This window comes from Haliotis rufescens, unplaced genomic scaffold (assembly GCF_023055435.1).
Source record: "Haliotis rufescens isolate VD_foot unplaced genomic scaffold, xgHalRufe1.0.p SCAF_8, whole genome shotgun sequence".
In the NCBI taxonomy this organism is placed as follows: Eukaryota; Metazoa; Mollusca; class Gastropoda; order Lepetellida; family Haliotidae; genus Haliotis; species Haliotis rufescens.
Genome location: NW_025964372.1, coordinates 16,568,453 through 16,590,474, shown reverse-complemented (window position 1 = coordinate 16,590,474; position 22,022 = coordinate 16,568,453). Strand labels below are relative to the sequence as shown.

The following is a 22,022-nucleotide window of genomic DNA, read 5'->3' as shown; positions in this document are numbered from 1 at the left end:
AACTTGAACGCTGAACATTGTGTTTCGCCCACTTGTTCGCTGGCTTCTGTCGTAACCGGTCACAGCAGGTGCGAGTGTACAGGCAAAGAACGACAGTTTGAAAGGGGCGTCCCTCTCTCGTGTAAGTAGTAAGCTTAACTCCATCAGCCTTCCTTCATATCGACAGGCAGGGGATCATGTGGGTCTTCTTTCCAAACGTTTGCTGACCACATGAATGTTTACAGTAGATATACGATACTGAGATGTACAAATCAAAAGAATAACTTGATTGACATTCGAAGAATAGTTTTTAGTAAATTTATTACACAATTTCAACGATTTTGTTTATATTTCAGTTTCGATTTTTATCAAATGTTTTTTTACATTAACAATGCTGTTCGAGTCCAAGATTTGCCCTGGTTATGCTTGGTGTTCCAGCATCGTACCAATGCTCACGTGTTTAACGTCAGGGAAATAGGTCACTTATGACTATCATACTTAATATAATGTGATGCCAGTAAATGTATTGGCAATGTAAAATTGGAAAGTGTGTTCGTTTGTTGTTTAACGCCGCACTCAGCAATATTCTAAATATCCCTGGATGTTACATGAAATCCCTCAATATTTTAGAGATTACATGACATCCCTGACCAAAACCGGTTTTTCATGAAATTAGTCAAATGTTCAGAGATTTCACTGGATCCGTAGTTTCACAATCTTACTGAAACATATATACGTTATTATTCATTCAATGCTAGGTATGTATAGATGATATATAAAGGATATATATTGTGACTGGGGAAAAGCAGATATTTTCACGTTGTGAAACGAAAAGTCTCGACTGACGAGTTTTAAGGATAAATCTACAGTTTATAAGGAACATTTTGGAGAGAATAAGAAACGGCAAGAAGTGATATTAACTCCATAAACGACCGTCTGTCATTATTTTCCCTTGTCAATGTGGACCTAAAATAAAAAGAACGGCACCAGTTTATGTACAGGTTACACACAACCATAGTTTTCCCATAGACTTCTGTAGTAACGTTATATTCTTTTTACAAATAACTAAGCATTCCACAGCTATTACCTGTACGTGTGTGTACAGTTTGGCCTTAGAGCAGCAATAAAAGCAAAAAAATGACTAGCTTAGCCTGCTTCTTTTCCGAGTACAGGAAGCTAAACACACCATGCCCCGTTCCGCACCAAATGACACCTACTTGAAAATAGCTGTGGTCACATTCAGCATAAGTCATCATGTTGAAAACGACAGTTCTAAATATAGAAAAACATGGTCAATTTAAATAACTGCCTGCAGATATCTTTCGATCTGCACTGAAGGCTTTGGTGTAGTAGAACCTGTAAGGGCTCGTCACTTACGACAAATTGAGACAATTTAAGGGGAGGCAACTTTTGTATGACAAGTTCTGCAATGAAAATATCACTTTTCTCAACTTCGGAAAACAACTTTCCCACTGATGTCTATAATAAAGGTTACACACAAGCACATGTTTTCTTATATATTTCAATAGTAATATTATATTTTACGAAAACAAACAAGGCATGGAACAGCCATTGAATGTACATCTGTACAGTCTGGCCTTAAGGCTGAAATAAAAACACACAATTTAGCTGCCTCAGCCAGTTCCTTTTCCGAGTACAGTAAGCTGAACATACCAACCCCAGTTCCGCACTAAATGTCACCTGCCTGGAATTATCTGTACTCACATTCAGCATGAGTTAAAATGTTAAAAAATACTGAACTAAGTATTGAAAAAAACATGGTTAGTTTTATTCACTGGATGGATGAAAACATTATAATCACAACTGCGAGATATATATCGATCTGCCCTGAAGGGACATCGAACCTCAGAACGAGGGAAAGCTTTAACCTCACGTCTACTCTACAGTTCCGATTTCACTGGAAAATGTTCAGAAAAGCGTGGTTTCACCAGCATGTTGATGATTCTGCTGCGTGACCATGATGTATTGTATCACACAATGTTTTATCGGGAAATATACCACTCTTCGTTCTTCATTGGTTTTTTTGCGTTTTATCGCGTAGCTATCTCGTATATTGTGATATGGTAATGTGGAGTTATAGGTGATCGTGGGTTTATGTGATACTATCAACTTTGATAAAAGTGGCGCGCCATGTGTTTATTTGTGCACATCTGTGTTAACTTTATTACAACCCATGATTGCCGTAAAAAGCGACTATGCTTGTCGTAAGAGGCGACTAACGGTATGGGGTGGCCAGGATCGCTGACTTGGTTGATGCATGTCATCGTATCCCAATTACGTAGATCGATGCTCATGATGTCAATCACTGGATTGTCTAGTCCAGACTCGATTATTTACAGACTGCCGTCATATAGCTGGAATATTGCTGAGTGCGGCGTTAAACAACAAACAAACAAACAAACAAAAACCCAAAAGAAACTGTATTAACGTAATTGCACTTAATTTTGGGGTACATCGATGTGTAAACTTTATCAATGAAAAAGGATTTGTAGAATTCCTTTGTGTGTGTGTGTGTGTGTGTGTGTGTGTGTGTGTGTGTGTGTGTGTGTGTGTTGTTGTTTTTTGTGTGTGTGACAAATCCCGATGAGGTAAGTATAGAGTTCAGCGTTAAAACAAGCAAGGCGTCGCCATGGGTGAGCCATAAAAAGGATAGCGTTATATCATACCATTGGTATCTTAAAATCTAGTTTCAGTTGGCGCTATATCATTTGCTATATTATATCACAAGCCTATTCTTTTTAAAAATCTAAACTTCATTGGAACTCCATGAATAACATCAATTCTATTGATACATCCCTTATTTGAAGCAGAAAGGAACTAATAAACAGAGCGCGACCTTGAAGTACTAGCGTACAACGGGCAACGTTACAAGAAGCAGTCATTACACTAAATAACAGAACAGAACATAGCTTTCTTTTCCATGACTCACCATCCAACTAGCTGACAAGGCATCAAATGACATGCTGCTATCCATGTGAGCACTAAGCACATGGTCTTAGTCACATGTCAAATAATGCTACATAGAAGGCTGGTAGGTTGGTGTTTCTGACTGAGGAAGAAATCTGCCCAAACCACTCATCAGCACTTTCAACGTTCGTCTTGAAGACACGTTCATACCTCTTCCGCGCTGGATTTCATATCATGTCTTACTATTTACATGTACACACTATGCTATTATAGACTATCCTATCAAAATTTGAGTAGTATATGAATGAACGGCTTTAATAGGTATCAGAACTCGCTGAAGGTTTGTAACGATATGGAACTATATAGGTAGAATAAGTAACAATTGTTTTCCATACACATATAGACAGGGAGTGAGTTTATGATAAGACCTTACTGAGATAAGGTCGTTCCCCCATCTGGCAGCTGCTACATTTGGAACAATGTCTTTATCATGAGCAATTGTCTGAACAATATAGCTTATTTAATCAATAAATTATCGAAAAAATGATAAGTTGAGCAATGACAAGTTGGAAAACAGGCTCACGTTGGGTATGTGTGTAACTATCTCGGAGGTCCACATTAAATAACGTTATGTGAAGTTAACAGGATTAAACAATGCCAGATACCGATGATTTTCGTCCCTCAGACCCTCAGAAAGCATTTGTTACAAAATCAGTGGGAGACAAATACAAACATTTCATGTAGGTCAGCCAGACTTTGGATGAAAGAATGAGTTTATTCCAAATCTGTTTCCTCATTTTCAGTTTGCCCATTCTACCAGTGACAACATAACGCATTGATTTAACCCATTCTACCAGTGACAACATAACGCATTGATTTAACTCATTCTACCAGTGACAACATCACGCATTGATTTAACCCATTCTACCAGTGACAACATAACGCATTGATTTAACCCATTCTACCAGTGACAACATCACGCATTGATTTAACTCATTCTACCAGTGACAACATCACGCATTGATTTAACCCATTCTACCAGTGACAACATAACGCATTGATTTAACTCATTCTACCAGTGACAACATCACGCATTGATTTAACCCATTCTACCAGTGACAACATAACGCATTGATTTAACTCATTCTTCCAGTGACAACATAACGCATTGATTTAACTCATTCTACCAGTGACAACATCACGCATTGATTTAACTCATTCTTCCAGTGACAACATCACGCATTGATTTAACTCATTCCACCAGTGACATAATCACGCATTGATTTAACCCATTCTACCAGTGACATAATAACGCACTCATTTAGCCCATTCTACTAGTGGCAACATCACGCATTGATTTAACCCATTCTACCAGTGACAACATCACGCATTGGTTTAACCCATTCTCCCAGTGACAACATCACGCATTGATTTAACCCATTCTACCAGTGACAACATCACGCATTGATTTAACTCATTCTACCAGTGACAACATCACGCATTGATTTAACTCATTCTACCAGTGACAACAACGCGCATTGAATTAACCCATTCTACCAGTGACAACAACGCGCATTGATTTAACTCATTCTACCAGTGACAACATCACGCATTGATTTAACTCATTCTACCAGTGACAACATCACGCACTGATTTAACTCATTCTACCAGTGACAACATCACGCACTGATTTAACCCATTCTCCCAGTGACAACATCACGCATTGATTTAACTCATTCTACCAGTGACAACATCACGCATTGATTTAACCCATTCTACCAGTGACAACATCACGCATTGATTTAACTCATTCTACCAGTGACCACATCAAGCATTGATTTAACCCATTCTACCAGTGACAACATCACGCATTGATTTAACTCATTCTACCAGTGACAACATCGCGCATTGATTTAACCCATTCTACCAGTGACAACATCGCGCATTGATTTAACCCATTCTACCAGTGGCATCACCTGTTGATTTAACCCATTCTGAAAACCATTTCCACCTCTTCTTTAGGTTTCCATTAGGATTTAAAAGTTGTTAGCAGGATGTTCACGATAATTTGGATCATATTTGAATAACCTATGAAGCTTGTTAACAAAAGAGAAATGGCAGGTTGGCAGAAGAAGAAAGAGTGAGTGAGTGAGTTAAAATTTCACGTCACATCGGCAATATTTCAGCCATATCGTGACGAGAACATTAATAATACTTAAATTTAGACGGACAAAAAACCTGTCATCGACGGACAGTTAATTCCTAGTATATCACAGTTTATAAGTAAAACTAGTTTAGAACAATTGAAAGAATAACCTATTATTCAACAATACATTATAAACACAGGCTATAGATCGTCAGCAACCAAAGTTAGGCCACCTTACTGAGGACCGTGGGGACTTACAATACTTCTGCTACCTGCACGGCTCTCCATCAATTCTCTTGTTTGTCACTTGTATATATGTGCAGCTGCGTAGCCTTGGGATCGTGTGGCTATATGTGCCGCTATTCTTAACATACGTATGTTACAATGTGGACTAGTGAGTGAGTGAGTTGGGTTTAACGCCGCTTTTAACAGTATTCCAGTTATATCGCGGCGTGTCAGCTTAATGTGGGATGCAGGTCTCAGACGTTTACCACTTCGGTGAAACCCACGAGCACGGGTATGGTGCTGACAAACCTAGAAACATAATTGGGGCAAACCAACAAAAGAACCCACAATCATAGGTTTCTGGCGTGCCCAAGGGACGCAACTCTGCATAGCGAATCGCGGCACCTTAGACGACTGGGCCACCCGTGCCCCCAAATAGTGGATTAAGGAAACTCCATGACATATGATAGACGTATATGTCATCATCATTACATTTCATAGAAGGTCTAATCAAAGCGTACCCGTGAAGATTCCGGGGTAGAATAGGTCTTCAGTAACCCATACTTGCCGTAAAAGGCGAGTATGCTTGTCGTGAAAGGCGACTAACGGGATCGGGTGGTCAGGCTTGCTGACTTGGTTGATACAACAACAAACCAACCAACCAACCAACTAATCAAAGCGAGAGATTAACAAAACAATTATTGATTTCAGCGTAAACTTGAACGCTGAACATTGTGTTTCGCCCACTTGTTCGCTGGCTTCTGTCGTAACCGGTCACAGCAGGTGCGAGTGTACAGGCAAAGAACGACAGTTTGAATGGGGCGTCCCTCTCTCGTGTAAGTAGTAAGCTTAACTCCATCAGCCTTCCTTCATATCGACAGGCAGGGGATCATGTGGGTCTTCTTTCCAAACGTTCGCTGACCGCATGAATGTTTACAGTAGATAAATGATACTGAGATGTACAAATCAAAAGAATAACTTGATTAACATTCGAAGAATAGTTTTTAGTAAATTTATTACACAATTTCAACGAATTTGTTTATATTTCAGTTTCGATTTTTATCAAATGTTTTTTTACATTAACAATGCTGTTCGAGTCCAAGATTTGCCCTGGTTATGTTTGGTGTTGCAGCACCGTACCAATGCTCACGTGTTTAAAGTCAGGGAAATAGGTCACTTATGACTATCATAATTAATATAATGTGATGCCAGTGAATGTATTGGCAATGTAAAATTGGAAAGTGTGTTCGTTTGTTTTTTAACGCCGCACTCAGCAATATTCTTAAATATCCCTGAATGTGTTTTGAAATCCCCGAATATTTTAGAGATTACATGACATCCCTGACAAAAAGCGGTTTTTAATGAAATTACCCAAATGTTCAGTGATTTCACTAGATCCGTTGTTTCACAATCTTACTGTAACACATATACGTTATTGTTCATTCAAAGCTAGGTATATATAGAGGATATATAAAGGATATATATCGTGACGGGGGAAAAGCAGATATTTTCACGTTGTGAAACGAAAAGTCTCGATTGACGAGTTTTAATGATAAATCTACAGTTTATAAGGAACATTTGGGAGAGAATAAGAAACGGCAAGAAGTGATATTAACTCCATAAACGACCGTCTGTCATTATTTTCCCTTGTCAATGTGGACCTAAAGTAAAAAGAACGACACCAGTTTATGTACAGGTTACGCACAACCATAGTTTTCCCATAGACTTCTATAGTAACGTTATATTTTTTTATCAAATAACTAAGCATTCCACAGCTATTACCTGTACGTGTGTGTACAGTTTGGCATTAGAGCAGCAATAAAAGCAAAAAAATGACTAGCTTAGCCTGCTTCTTTTCCGAGTACAGGAAGCTAAACACACCATGCCCCGTTCCGCACCAAATGTCACCTACTTGAAAATAGCTGTGGTCACATTCAGCATAAGTCATCATGTTGAAAACGACAGTACGAAATATAGAAAAACATGGTCAATTTTAATAACTGGATGGATGTACATTTAAAAGACACAGAAATCTTACACAATATCCTCCAATTACAGCCTGCAGATATCTTTTGATCTGCACTGAAGGCTCCCTACGAAAACCGCACTGTCCCAACTGGTTCTGATTTGGTGTAGTAGAACCTGTAAGGGCTCGTCACTTCCGACAAAGGGAGACAATTTAAGGGGAGGTAACTCTTGTATGACAAGTTCCGTCAAAGTGTTATGTTCACTGCGATGAAAATATCACTTTTCTCAACTTCGGAAATTAACTTTCACACTGATGTCCATAATAAAGGTTACACACAAGCAAATGTTTTCTTATATATTTCAATAGTAATGTTATATTTTACAAAAACAAACTAGGCATGAAACAGCCACTGTATGTACATCTGTACACTCTGGCCTTAAGGCTGAAATAAAAACACACAATTTAGCTACTTACGCCAGTTCCTTTTCCGTGGGCAGTAAGTTGAACATACCAGCCCCAGTTCCGCACCTAATGTCACCTGCCTGGAATAATCTGTACTCACATTCAGCATAAGTTATAATGTTAAAAAAGACTGCACTAAGTATTGAAAAAAACATGGTTAGTTTTATTCACTGGATGGATGAAAACATTATAATCACAACTGCGAGATATATATCGATGTGCACTGAAGGGAAATCGAACCTCAGAACGAGGGAAAGCTTTAACCTCAAGTCTACTCTACTGTTCTGATTTCACCGGAAAATTTTCAGAAAAGCGTGGTTTCACCATATCTAGATATCATCTATCGCCTATCTCTCACATCATCAGGGCGGTCGGGTAGCCTAGTGGTCAAAGAGTTCCCTCGTCATGCTGAAGACCCGGGTTCGATTCCCGACATGGGTACAATGTGTGAAGCCCATTTCTGGAGTTCCCCGCGTGATATTGCTGGAATATTGCTAAAAGCAGCGTAAAACCATACTCACTCACTCACTCGCTCAAATGTTCTAATGTCAAAATGAGTAATCTCATCATCATCTAATATTTTGCCTGAATATACATTATATCTGGAATTTAATTTTTTATCTGGAATTTTCCATTTATTTGTACTGTCATTATCCAGCAGGTTACCATTTGTGAGCGTTGGAAATCTAAACCGAACTTTCATTTCTCTTTCATACCAACTTCCTGGACCATTGTCAACATTGACGTGTGTGTTGAACATCTACAGTGAAGCTACATTTCTTGAACTACAGGAACGTCATCAGTGACTGTAAGCGTTGACGCGTGTGTTGAACATGAACAGTGACTGTCACATTTCTTGAGCTACATTAGTTTCATCATTGACTGCCTACAGTGAAGCCACACGTATAGTTAATTACATAAGTTATTGGCAGCTCAGATCAGATCCAGGTGAACGTTGAATGGTTTCAACGAAGACGAGTCTTTCTCCACAAGACCGTTATGGGCATTTTCTGTTGGAAAAGGTGTCGTCTGCTGGTGTGCTTTTTTTTGGTATTCCTCACGGGACTCCTCTTAACCGGATGCAGTGTTTATTTAACCAACACCTTAAAAGTAACTGGATATAGGCAAACACATCCTGATCTCCGGGTACTGATGCCGGTGCTGATACCGGCATCAAAAGTATCCAAGAAATGTCCAAACGTGTTGGAACAGGCCTCTATAGGTCGATGGGTAAAACACTCCTTCAATGCAACTCAGTTGCAGGAATTGGAACGATTTTATCATACTGTGTTGAAAGACCGCGCCCCACTGCCAAGCACATTGCAGAGGAGTGATGGCAAATGTGGGAATACAACGTACGATTCAGCGCCAGCTACCGCCCACTGGCGAGCAGTCTGCAGCCCTATTGGTAAAACTCCATGTTGTTATAACAACCAGTGTGTCGCACGGAGCGTTGAGGGGTGCAGATGCGAGCACTGCTTTGACCTTCGCAGTGAGATCCATGCAGAGATGGCGGAGTGGATCCCAAGTGATGTCCGATGCCGGCTGAAACAGCACACTCCGGCTGAGCTCTGTGACCTCCTCGAGGGTAGTTCACTTTACTTTGTTGGTGACTCCCTGATACGCCATACTTACATCGCCTTCCTCATGGCTATCAGAGGCAACTACAAGGACGGAGCTGTGAGGCCCGGTCTGTCTCCAGGTACACTGTGAAAAATGATACATATAATACATGGATATTTGCCATAGACAGACATAATTACCAGGGTTGTGTGACACAAGTATATTTACCATAGCCAAATACACATACCAGATTTGTACAATACATGAATATTTACCATAGCCAGACATACATACCAGGGTTTTTCAATACATGAATTTATCATTTAACTAAAGCATTTATCCAAGACATAAGCTTATGACATAAAAACATGTATGTCATACCCCAATGACATAAGTATGCAAATTAGATATGCAAATTAGATAACCGGAAGTGGGACCATTTTCGCCGGTGCACGTGAGTAGGTGTTTACAAACAACATGGATACCCTTGATATTGGAGACAATGTTTTAATAGATCAAAGGGGAAGTGCTACAGTGATATCCGTGTTGACAAATGGATATTACAGGTTACAGGTTGATGGTACCGAATTTGAATTTGACTGTGATGAAGGGAGATTATCAAAACTTCCCTGTGGCCAAAGTTTCATCATCGAAACGCCATCGTCGAGCACGGCGAAGCAGACGACGAACACAAAGCTGAAAGATCCCCAAGGAAGATTTGTGGCTGTTGAGGACGGCATGATTGATGGTGTGATCCTAGACAATCAAAACACAGCCAAGAAAACTTTGTACGATTTGAAACTGTCCAAAATGAATTTCGCCAAATGCACGAAATCCCCCCAAACAAACTAGACACACTTCTCTGCAAGTTTTTCATTCGTGTTTAGAAACAAATGGGGAAAATTATGAACCAAACAGTCTCACGGGTTTTCGGAGCAGCATCGAGAGATCACTAAAACGAAGGGGGTATGGCTATTCACTCACGTCATCTTTAGAATTTTCACGATCACGGGAAGTATTAATGGGGAGAAAAATTGAACTAAAGGAAGAAGGGCGTGGCAACTTACCACGGAGAGCCGACCCGATTGGTGATGAAGAGATCGAGTCCCTGTGGCAGTCCGGATCCATTGGAATCAGTAATCCAATGAGCATAATATAATATACTGTCTATGGCTCCACAACACAATTCATTTCGGGCTAAGAGGTGTCAATGATCACTACAACATGTGTTGGGGGGACATCACATTGCATGTTGATGGAGACGATCACGAATATCTTGAACTGTCCATGAGACAAGAAAAGAATAGGTCCGGTGAGAATCCTCGTGATTGTCGCGACGTTAGGCCCAAAATGTGGGCTAATGTTGCTGATCGAGATGACGATCCCTTTTACATCGGCACACACACTTTAGGGATGCCTAAACCTGGCGATCAGTGGTTTATCGGTTATCGTATTGGGAAAAGCAATTTTCCTCTCTCTCTCATGAAAAACATGTGCGATGCCGCCAGTCTCCAAACATCAAAACGACTCAAAAATCACTCTGTGCGCAAACACCTTGTGCAAAAGTTGAATGACAATAATGTTCCGCCAAATCAAATAGTGCAGATAACTGGCCACAAAAACATCCATTCTGTGAACAATTACTGCCATATTAATCCTAACGAGCACACGCAAATATCCAACATCATTTCACGAAACACTCCATCCCACACTGTGACATCCAAGCTTGTTGATGAAACTCCCGTCATGCAGAGCATTACTGTCGGAAACATAACGATTAATCTCGTTAAACCTTCAAGCCCGGTCCCAGTCAAAAGACGCCGGATTGTCATCGAAAGTGATGGTGACACCGACTAATGCATCTACTCTGACCTCTCAGCCGCGATACATTCTTCAAGAGAGCGGTTTGATTTGAAACTATATAGAACAAGTGAAGTTACACCGGAGATATAATCAGATTACACAGAATAGTTTTCTTACCTTTATTAAAGTTTCAATTATTCTGCAAAAGTCTGTTCAAGTATTTTGTTTAAAATAATCCGAGGAACTGTTTTTCTCAGCGAAGGAATATGCCATAAAGGAGTTAAGAGGCTGTTTATTTTGGTTTACACGGCTATGGAAAACATGTATTACTACGCACGATCTATACGTAAGATTTCGACTAGTTGCTGATATTAATGTAGTTATTCCTTAAAAGGGAAGCAAAAATGTGAAAATGATAAAAAGAATTCATCTCTCGTGTTTTTTATCATGGGAAATATCAACCTCGTCCGGTTAATCTGTACCGATTAGCTAAGACTCGGTTGATATTTCCGATATTAAAAAACACTCGTAATGAATCCTCTATATTTACCATAGCCAGATATAAATACCAGGGTTGTACAATACATGAATATTAACCATAGCCAGACATACATACCAGGTTTGTACAATGCATGGACATTTACAAATGTGCGCTCGGTACAAACTATTTAGCCCTGTTAAATTTACATGTAACAAAGAATAGGAATGGGAGCCTTTTGAATGATGGTGTTTCACTGTTTGAGAATTTACTGTCAAGTTTCTTTTCAGAATGGTATCGGAACTGCACTTATCTTAACATGTACGGTGCAGTGGCATGCAGGCGGGTGCTAGACACCCCAAATCCCTACGTGTGTGGTGGGCGTGTCTACATCGGGCGGTTTGCTCACTTCAAACCGGATAAAACTGGAGAACTTCTTGATCTGGTCAGGAACATCACCAATGTCAAGAGAACGCTCATCATCTCTGGAATGGCCCTCCACGTGAACATGAACTACACTGCTGTGCAGGAATATCTCAAACCAGCCTCCGACTTTCTCAACACACGTGGCGCTCAATGGCCTAAGTTCCTCTTCACTGGCCTGAGTGACTTCGGAGCTTTGAAGAATCGTCGTGCCATGTTGTGGTCGAAAAGGGACATATTCAACACCAAAATGTCATATTTCGCAAAACGTCATGGTGTGTTATATTTGGACCTGTATAATCTTACACGCGGTGTGCGAAGCTTTGACGGGAATCATTTTGGAGTGGGTTTAAACCGGGCTAAAGTGTCCATCATTTCAAACTACATACGCGATTTGAAAGATAAGGGAGAGTGGTGACACTGAACATTGATGTGCTGATTATATCTACATATTGTTGTTTTTCCAAATAAAACATACACATTGAAATCATGTCTATAAACTATGTTACCATGGATATGTTGTTGAACGGTTGTATGGCGGCGTATTAGCTTGACGTGGGCGGAAAGCCTAGAGTAATCCAGATCTTTGACGTTTACCAAAGGAATCACACGAACAAAGAAACATAATCAGCGCAAATCGAGGATTCGAAATCAGGATCTTAGGTTTTTGGCACTCCTAATGTACATAACTCTGCCACAGGTGTACCCAACTGAAACTAATACAATTTGTAGCAAACTACATTAAAGATGCCATCAATATCCGATCTCCAAAAGACCCGTGAATATTCCGGGGAAGTATAGGTCTTCAGTAACCCTTGCTTGCTGTAAAAGGTGACTGTGCTTGTTGTAAAAGGCGACTAACGGGATTGGGTGGTCAGGCTCGCTGACTTGGTTTAATGCATGTCATCGATCCCATTGCATACATCGATGCTCATGATAATAATCACCGGATTGTCTGGTCCAGACTCAATTATTTACAGACCGCCGTCATATAACTGGAGTATTGCTGAGAGCGGTTAAACAACAAACCAACCAACCGATCTCCAAAATTGTAAATATTGGCTGTTGCACTTATGTTCAAATATATACCTTCATTCGATAAATGTACATTGGACATGAGGCCTTAATATTGTGTTGTGTTGTGTTGTGTTGGTTTGTATTGTGTTGTGTTGCGTTGTGTTGTGTTGTGTTGTGTTGTGTTGTGTTGTGTTGTGTTGTGTTGTGTCGTGTCGTGTCGTGTCGTGTCGTGTCGTGTCGTGTCGTGTCGTGTCGTGTCATGTCGTGTCGTTTGGTGTCGTGTCGTATCGTTTGGTGTCGTGTCGTTTGGTGTCGTGTCGTGTCGTTTGGTGTCGTGTCGTGTCGTGTCGTGTCAGGTTGGGTCGTGTTGTGTTGTGTTGTGTTGTGTCGTTTCGTGTCGTGTCGTGTCGTGTCATGTCGTGTCGTTTGGTGTCGTGTCGTATCGTTTGGTGTCGTGTCGTTTGGTGTCGTGTCGTGTCGTGTCGTTTGGTGTCGTGTCGTGTTGTGTTGTGTTGTGTTGTGTTGTGTTGTGTTGGGTTGATTTCTGTGACCTTCCGTCCCAACAATCTATCATTAAAGTTGTTCCATCTGGCAAGGCCTCAAATAACATAACCATTCAATGAAAGCATCACTTCATTAATTCTTTCATCAAACAGCTTGTTGTAAATGATAGATCAGACAATGTGTATAAGGCCAGTATGTAAACTGAGGAAGAAATCTGCAAAAACATGCATCTGTTCTACCAACAACTTGTGTCGTCACTCTAAAACCTGAAGACAGGTCAATTCCTCTTTTGCTCTGGATTCCAAAGCTCCATACCAAACCATACAAAGGATGTATTGTATGGTCCAGCAATTGTTCCACCAAAGCCCTGTCTCAAATACAATCAAGGAATGAATTTCTTAATAGTCACAAAAGGTATTTGAGATAAGTGGAATTCACATCTTGTGGTTTGTCAAAATCTCAAAGGATTTGATTGAATGTTTGCAATGTCGGAAAAAAGCCAAGTTCCATTCTGTTAAAACAGTTGATGTTTCAATCTTGTAATCAACTATCCAAAACGATAAACTTAAACAAAACTTATTTCTCAACCCAGGTATCATGTGTTTATTAAAGGTGGTGACCACAGATAAAGACAGACAGACAGACAGACAGACAGACAGACAGACACACACACACACACACACACACACACACACACACACACACACACACACACACACACACACACACACACACACACACACACACACACACACACACAGACACTCACACACACACACACACACACACACACACACACACACACACACGCAAATTTAGACACCTGAAAAAAACAAATGTCATTCTAATGTAATTTGAGCGTTCCTAATATTAAGAAAAGTCTTATCATCATCATGAGCATTTTCCCCAAGTTCCTCACTGTAGGGGGAACGGGTGGCCCAGTTGTCTAAGACGCCGCGATTCGCTGTGCAGAGTTGCGTCCCTTGGGCACGCCAGAAACCTATGATTGTGGGTTCGAATCCCGGTTCGCCCCGATTATGTTTCTAGGTTTGTCAGCACCATACCCGTGCTCGTGGGTTTCACCGAAGTGGTAAACGTCTGAGACCTTCATCACGTCGGTCTTTCCTCCCACATTAAGCTGTCACGCCGCGATATAACTGGAATACTGTTAAAAGCGGCGTTAAACCCGACTCACTCACTCCTCACTGTAAGACACCAATGACCAAGCCAGGTGTAAGACATCAGTGACACTTTAATATGACTGACTGAACATTTGCTTGAGTACAAGGGAGACAACTCCATGTGGTTTTAGATTCCAATCGACATGAACAACATAGAACATAGTTAAGTCAACCCGCATAAGCATTCTATGACACTGATCCCTATCACATATCTCTATTGTACTTCAAATTAGAGTCTGGTATTAAGTGTTTACTTCAAACACGTTATCAATTGTCAATCAAAACACTAGACTATAATCACTGATCGTTATCTGAACATGAACTTTAAAACACTGTAAAGTCAATCTGAGTATCTGGCTGTTGGCTTTATCACACGGCTGATGAATGGTCTGGTTGTGACCTTCGACGTTGACGACGATTCTTACCGTGCCGTTGACTGTGACAATGACTGTGATGATGACTGTGACGATGACTATGATGATGACTGTGACGATGACTGTGATGATGACGTTATAGTTGATGACAGTGGTGACTTCACTGGCTGTTGGAACTGTGTTGTGTTGTTGGATGTTATGGGAGATTCCATGGGAGTATGGCTTCTTTCATTGTTGTCAAAACACAATTCCAGAGGGTTAATTTCATTTGTTTTCAGGAGATCTCTCCGGTTTCTCCTGAAGAATCTTCCACTACTTTCAGCCATGTATGAACGTTGTTCTTTGCTTGGTTTGACTGCAGTTCCTGGTATCCATTTACCTTCCTTCCTCAGTCATACTACATCACCTTGAAGTGGTTTGTTTTAGTGTTGGTCAACTAAGTCAAAGTTAAAGTCCATTCGGTAGTGTAGAAAGTTGCAACAAATGTTCTGATTAGAGTTAGAAATAAGTATTAAACGTCAGCTTTTGTCAGTTGGCTGTACGTATATATATCAAATGGTTTTGTTTGAATTGTGTGAGTGGAGACCATGCGTGGAAGTGAATGCATTGTCACAATGTTGTATGGTGGTGTTTGTGAATTACAGGCAATCTATGGTCGGTCATCCACTTACTTACTTAACTTGGAGATTTTACGTGCGCTTTCCGACTGATGCGTATTTCGCACACGGGCCTGGCCAGGCCATTTAATGTGTTTCCGAAAGGGGCGAAAGTGGTGTTTGCAACCCAGGAGGGGGCTTTAGGGGTTGCTTATATAGAATTTTGGAATTTTGAGATTTGGAATAGATGCCGATGGGGTTTGGGAGAACTCAGGGAGCCGGGTGTGGTGGTTGTTTGTTTGTTTATGTGATTTTGATTTGGTAGTTTATAGGGTTTTTAAATGCGATGTATTAGTTCCGTTTTGATTAAGAATACGCCTAAGGCCTTGAAGTTTTCAAGTTTATTTTGTGGGTTTAGTATTGCTTCTAGAGTAAGAGCCTTATTTAGATTGAGGGTGGTTTGTAGTGTGGTTCGGTGTGTTAGGTAGTGTGTGCAGCGTATGAGTGCGTGTTCTGGGGTTTCTAGTTGTTTGCAGTGTGTTACCTGTAGTGTGTTTTTTTAATTTTTTTGAGGTGGTTATTTAAGTTGGTGTGTCCTGTTTGGAGTTTAGTGATTACTCTGTCGATTTTTTTTGATGGATGGAGAATTTTTGGTTTGGTTAGAGGTTTTCTGAGTACTTTTTTTTATTTGGCTATTTGAGTTTAGATATAGGTTGTGCCATTTGTTGGTGATTTTTTGCTTGTTTACACTTTTGATTTCTGATTTTAAGATGGGTAAGTTTAAGCTTATTTCTGGGATTTTGAGGGATAATTTAGTTGCTTTATCGGCGTTTTCATTACAGTTTATTCCTACGTGGGCGGGTATCCATAAGAATGTTATTTGTTTGCCTGCCTTAGTTAGGTCGTTGGAGCTTTTAAGTATTTGGTTTATTAATTTATGTCGGTTTTTGGTGTTTTTGTTTTGGAGGGCTTGCAGTCCACTTAGGGAGTCGGTAAGTATTAGGATTTTTTTGGTGTTTTTTAGATAACTGATTATGGAGGGCTGAGGCCATGCCCATTAGTTCTGCCGTGAATATTGATTGATTGTTTGGGAGTCGGGAGGATTGTGTGTTTTTAGCTGGTTGTGCGATATGGACACCGAAACCTGTGTGTTTGGAGGTCGGATCTGAAGATCCGTCCGTGTAAATGTGACACCAATTTGGCCAATTTTCGTATATGTATGCTAGTGTGGTGCTTTTAGCTATGTTTGGGTCGGTTTGTTTGTTTATTTGGCTAGCTGGTGTTGTGTCTATTTTGGGTATTTTAAGTTTTGGGGTGAAGATATTTGATTGTTTGCAGTTTTGTTTAAGATTGTTTATTTGGTGTTCGTTTAGGTAGTTTTTTATCCTTTGGGATATTGGGGTAAGTAAGGGGTGTTTACGAGCTAGAGCTTGGTTTTTGGGGCTGATGTTTTGGTTTATTAAGTTTTGGATGAGAGGGTTGGATTGGGACGCGGCCCATAAGTTTAAGCTAAGCTGTTCCCTACGTAGACTTAGTGGCATTTCTCCTGTTAAGGCCTGAAGTGAAGTGTAGGAGGAGTCATGTTGGGTTCGTGTAATAAGTTTTAGAGCCTGATATTGGATTGAGTCTAGTTTTTTGGATAGAGTGTTGTTTAGGGTGTTGTATATGGCGCAGCCGTAGTCTAACTTTGATCTAATTAGTGATATGTAGAGTGAGAGTAGGGTATCTTTGGAGGCTCCCAAGTTAGAGCCGGTTAAGCATCCTAGCGTGTTTAGGTCTTTACTGCATTTAGTTGTTAGGTTTCGGATGTGAGCATCCCAGGAGAGGTGTTCATCGAAAATTAGTCCTAAGAATTTGGTTTGTTTTTTAAATTTGATTTGGTTTGGTTGTTAAGCTGGAGGAATGGGTAGACGGGTTTCATATTTTTATGTTTAAATACTATTCCTGTTGTTATTTCTGAGTTAAGGGAGAACCCTTTTTGTCAGCCCATTGTTGTATTTTGTTTAGAGATTTTTGGAGTAAATTTTGGGCCATTTTGATGCTTTTAGTGCGGATCCAGAGGGCTCCATCATCCGCGAATTTTGATGTGTTTAGTTTAGGGGATAGGCCCTCGAATAGATCATTTATCATTATATTGAAGAGGGTGGGGCTGAGGATACTGCCCTGGGGTGTGCCATTTTCTAGGGGACATTGGTCCGATAGCGTTTGATCTATACCCACGGTTATTTTACGATTGTTTAGGAAGTCCTGGATGTAGTTTATTATCTGACCTTTGAGTCCTATTTTTTAAAGTTTTTGTATTAGCCCGTCGTGCCATACCATGTCGAAAGCTTTAGAGAAGTCTATTAAGATGCCTGTGGTATATTGTTGGTTTAGCTGGTCATCAAGCGTGAGTCACCACGATTAATTACATGGCTCAATTCCACAAATAGGTAAGGCTTATTATCATGTTTAAATATATTTTATCTTTATGTACACTTTTTGTGTAACCTGTCAGGGTTACGACATGCTTATTTAAAGGTATGTCATGTTACTTGTGGAATGATGTGTATGTTAGGTATATGTGTAAATATTGTTTTAATTGTGAGTATGTGGGCAAAACCTGGTATATGGCGCGAAATTATCTCCCTTGGCATGACAGAATATGTCATGACTGACTAATTGATAAATTTGTAACAATTTACATGTGTTGTAAGATGCCATAGTACCAATATATTTTTTAAGTAAGCTTCTTGTGATATTTATGTATAATTGATATAATTTATGGCCGTTACTATTTTGTTGTAATTGTTTCAGGGCCATTTCGTCATTTCTTCATTTCTTCATTTCTCCATCTCTAAATCTGAATAAAACCGATCACAACCCAACAGCGAGTCATGTTACATCCTTGGCGTTTAACCAGCTGTAACAATTCTATGACACTCGCAGCGATAGCCCGTTCGCGGAGCTCTCTTTACTATCCCAACCGTAACAGGCGGACGCTGCCATGTGTGGAGTTCATGTGGTGAGGTGAAATGGGGTTTAACGTCGCGTCCAAGATTATTGCACTTATATAGCGACGTGCATGTACGTGTCTGTGTTTGTGTGGCTGCTTGTACTAGTCCGGACTGATGCCGATTTATAGTGCTAGCTCACTGAGATACCATGCCGCAGTTTTAACATGAATTCACCACTCAGACACAGTATATTGACTCCGAGCCGACCAGTCCTTGTTTTAGCCCCTTAATGCCGAGCACCAGACAGGGTAACAACATGTACCATCTTTTAACGTCTTTTGGTATGACGCGGCTGGGGATCGAACCCCGGACCTTCCGCTCTACCACTGGACCACGGAGGCGGTCTTGTGTGGAGTTGAACTCGCAATCGGTTGACCGTTATGTTTACAAACAAGTGATGACTGTCGTGACGCCGAATACTCTACGCCCCTGCTAAATTATTTACTTTTTTTTGTCAATTTGGATTTCTTTTTCATTTCAACTATGATGTAAGTAAGAATGTAATAGGGCAATTAGGTGTTTTTCCGTTAGTCTGCAATCTCGAACCTGACTAAATAAACTTAAATTCAGCTGGGAAATAGTAAGTCAGTCTTAAAAATTCAATATGATGTCATTCCCATACACAAAATTATAAATGTCACTACATTTGGGGTAAGAGTGCAAATTTCAAGATTCTTGTAATGGCCGCGCCCACACTGGTGGCAGCGATGTTACCGGGAGTGTTACGAAGGTGTGACGCGCTGGGAAGGAGTTTGCATCTTCCCAAGGTAACGGAGTTACATGTCCAGTTTCCAGTCTAGCCGAATTGGGCTCGATTTGAGGAGTTACACTTTGGCTGGAGTAACGAGTCTATGCATAGTCCAATCAAAACCGCGTAACGATGTCGACATCCGTTTCATGAACAACATGGCGAATGCCCTAGCGATTTCGGTTGATTGCAGGATTTGCAGAGCATCTGTACCGTCAACTGGGCTTCAACAGATATTTTCCAAATCTCGTCATGTGATTTGATGTACCTCGCGAGGTAAGACCTGTTGTTTTAAAATATAGATCTTGATTATATATCGTATCGTCTTGACTGGGCGCCACCTTTTGTTTGAAGCAAATGCAAGTGATATGAGAGGTGGAATCTAATTGGTCAATAGGAGGGACATAACTCGTGATGGCCACTGGTGACCCTACAATCGATCCACGAAATTCGAAACTAGTTCGGCAAGGGTGGAAACTGGACTTTCACTGTCATTTAACTCCCTTGCCTCGGGAAGATGGGTCATGAGAGGTACAGTGTCACAAACCACTGACGTTAAGTGCACAATTTAGTTTTCTGAAATTCATTGTAAATACTTTCCGTCCACATAGTTAAATTTACATTGTTGGATGATTTGGATGACCTGCAAGATTGCTAATGCGCCGTTAAGCAATAATCACTCACTCACTCACAACTTAAAGAAGGCAAACAAGCAATATTTACTCAGAGAATCCACTTATCAAAACAAACTTTGCAAAATAAAACAAACATCTAAGTCAAGAAATGAAAAGAAGCTGTATTTTTAGAAAATAAAAAAAATTGAAATCAAACTTCCCACTGCTCCTCTTCTATTAGTATTGAAACTGTTCGCTAAATTTGAAAAGAACCCATGCAGTGGTTATAGGTTGCACACAAAATGTCCTCGGAAGGACGGACGAACGGTATAACTAACCTCCTTGGTATTACTATATACCCCCGATCTTTCAGGTCGAAATTATAATTAAAAAAAGATCAATATTCAGGACACCCTGTGTTCATTTCAGACTAATTTTAAATTTGCTTGTTATGTTTTTGGTGAAGCTGTTATTAAGACGGTATAATTTTAATAATAGAAATAGTTTTGAAAAAACTATCTGTTTCATATTGCGGCCGAGAGACGCTCAGCACAGCACGTGTTCATCATGGCTGAGCCTCAGTGTCAAGCACACACGGGTATACGTAATAACAAAACTTTATTCAAACAAACATAAAACTGACTTTGAACGATATGTATTGACTCTAATTATACGTATCTTTATAGACCTATGGAGATAGTAAGATACATTGGCTACATTGCAGTATACCAGATACTTTCAGCCATTTTGGTAAGGGGTGTGCGCGAGCCCCTTCTTTAGTAACGGTTTCTAAATTAACAGGAGACTGTGGGGCTTGCCACTCAAACACGTTATTTTTTAAAAGAAAGAAGCTATCGTAACTAAATGTCATTTCCTGTCACCAAATTAAATAAAAAATGCTACATGTGTGCTGAAATATAGTCCCGATGCCTTCTACTGATGAAGCTGCCATTATGGAACTTCTATTTGCGAGTAATTTTTCGATGTTGATGTCTGATTTTCGATGTGTATTGGTTGCATGGATATTCGATTTCGTGGTTTAATCATATCAAACCATAAAAATGCACGCGGGGTCATTTTTCTGATTATTTGTAGCTCTACCCACCTATTATTCAAATAGACACGCCGTCGCGTTTCCTGTATTATAAGCATCAAACAAATATGACCGACATGTATCCGGTATAATGCAAGTGTACCGACAGATAAAAATATAAACTTGAAGTATATTTTAACCTGTTACAAAAGAGCGCTTTTAGACTTGGCTCCTGTCTAACTAAACGACCAATAGTGGAACCAGTTTAGAGCGCTTTCAGCTCCAACGAGCCTCTTCAGGCCAAACACAACGGACAATGCGTTCCTGTGCGTGACGACAAAACATGACGTCACCAGTAATAGCAAGGAAACAAGGGAGATAATCATGACGATTCATACCTCATACATATGATAAATTATATACCTTCAAATACAACGCATGGAACGAGCATCTTACGGAGGAACGCGCACATACCCACGCACAGATACCTATGTACAAAATGGATACACGCAAACGCGCGTTTCAAATACCTATAAAGGGAGTGTTGTAAAAAAGTTGACGATGCTCGTGATGACAACAAGGGGGATGCTTCACAAAAGTTAAAAGTCATGTTGCGACTCCCATGCAGCAAAAGTCCAAGGACACAAAAAATGAAAAAATGAAAAAAGAAAACGAAAAAGAAAGCGTTGTTCACATACTATCTTCCGGTGCTAGTAATCTGGGTTTTCCTCTATGTTGCGCAGTCTCTGTCCCCTTAACAGCGTTTGTGTAATGAGCGCCTCCTGCCACTCCGAGATAATGGGTGACCGGATCCTGGTTGCGATCTGCCCTTCCAGGGGGGTGAAGGCGTCAACCGAGGATGCGACGGGTTCAAGGTCAGTCTCATCATAACGCCTCTCGGGTATCGGAGGGGTCTCTTGAGCAACGTCGGAGCCGCTATTGTGTCTAAAACGGGGTGTATCCGGTCGCCGGGGTCGCACTTC

The 22,022-nt window shown here is 40.4% G+C and overlaps 2 protein-coding genes across 6 annotated transcripts in view; one reads left to right on the top strand and one right to left on the bottom strand.

Moving 5' to 3' along the window:
* Positions 1-2: 2 nt before the first annotated feature.
* Positions 3-12,408, top strand: LOC124144863. Of its 2 annotated transcripts, XM_048389437.1 has the most exons (4): positions 3-121; positions 5,990-6,114; positions 8,476-9,411; positions 11,844-12,408. In XM_048389437.1, exons 3-4 carry the CDS (start codon positions 8,709-8,711, stop codon positions 12,392-12,394), a joined length of 1,254 nt encoding a protein of 417 aa, XP_048245394.1. In that variant the 5' UTR covers positions 3-121; positions 5,990-6,114; positions 8,476-8,708; the 3' UTR covers positions 12,395-12,408. The 2 variants fall into 2 exon arrangements, with proteins under 2 accessions (XP_048245394.1, XP_046370425.2); XM_046514469.2 differs by lacking the exon at positions 5,990-6,114.
* Positions 12,409-20,607: 8,199 nt separating this feature from the next.
* Positions 20,608-22,022, bottom strand: part of LOC124144809 — a 6,740-nt gene continuing 5,325 nt past the window's right edge. For all 4 annotated transcript variants that reach the window (XM_046514385.2, XM_046514387.2, XM_046514389.2 and 1 more), the window contains exon 3: positions 20,608-22,022. This exon is cut by the window's right edge and continues 545 nt beyond it. In XM_046514385.2, the coding sequence (XP_046370341.2) occupies positions 21,750-22,022 (273 nt within the window). In that variant the 3' untranslated portion in view covers positions 20,608-21,749.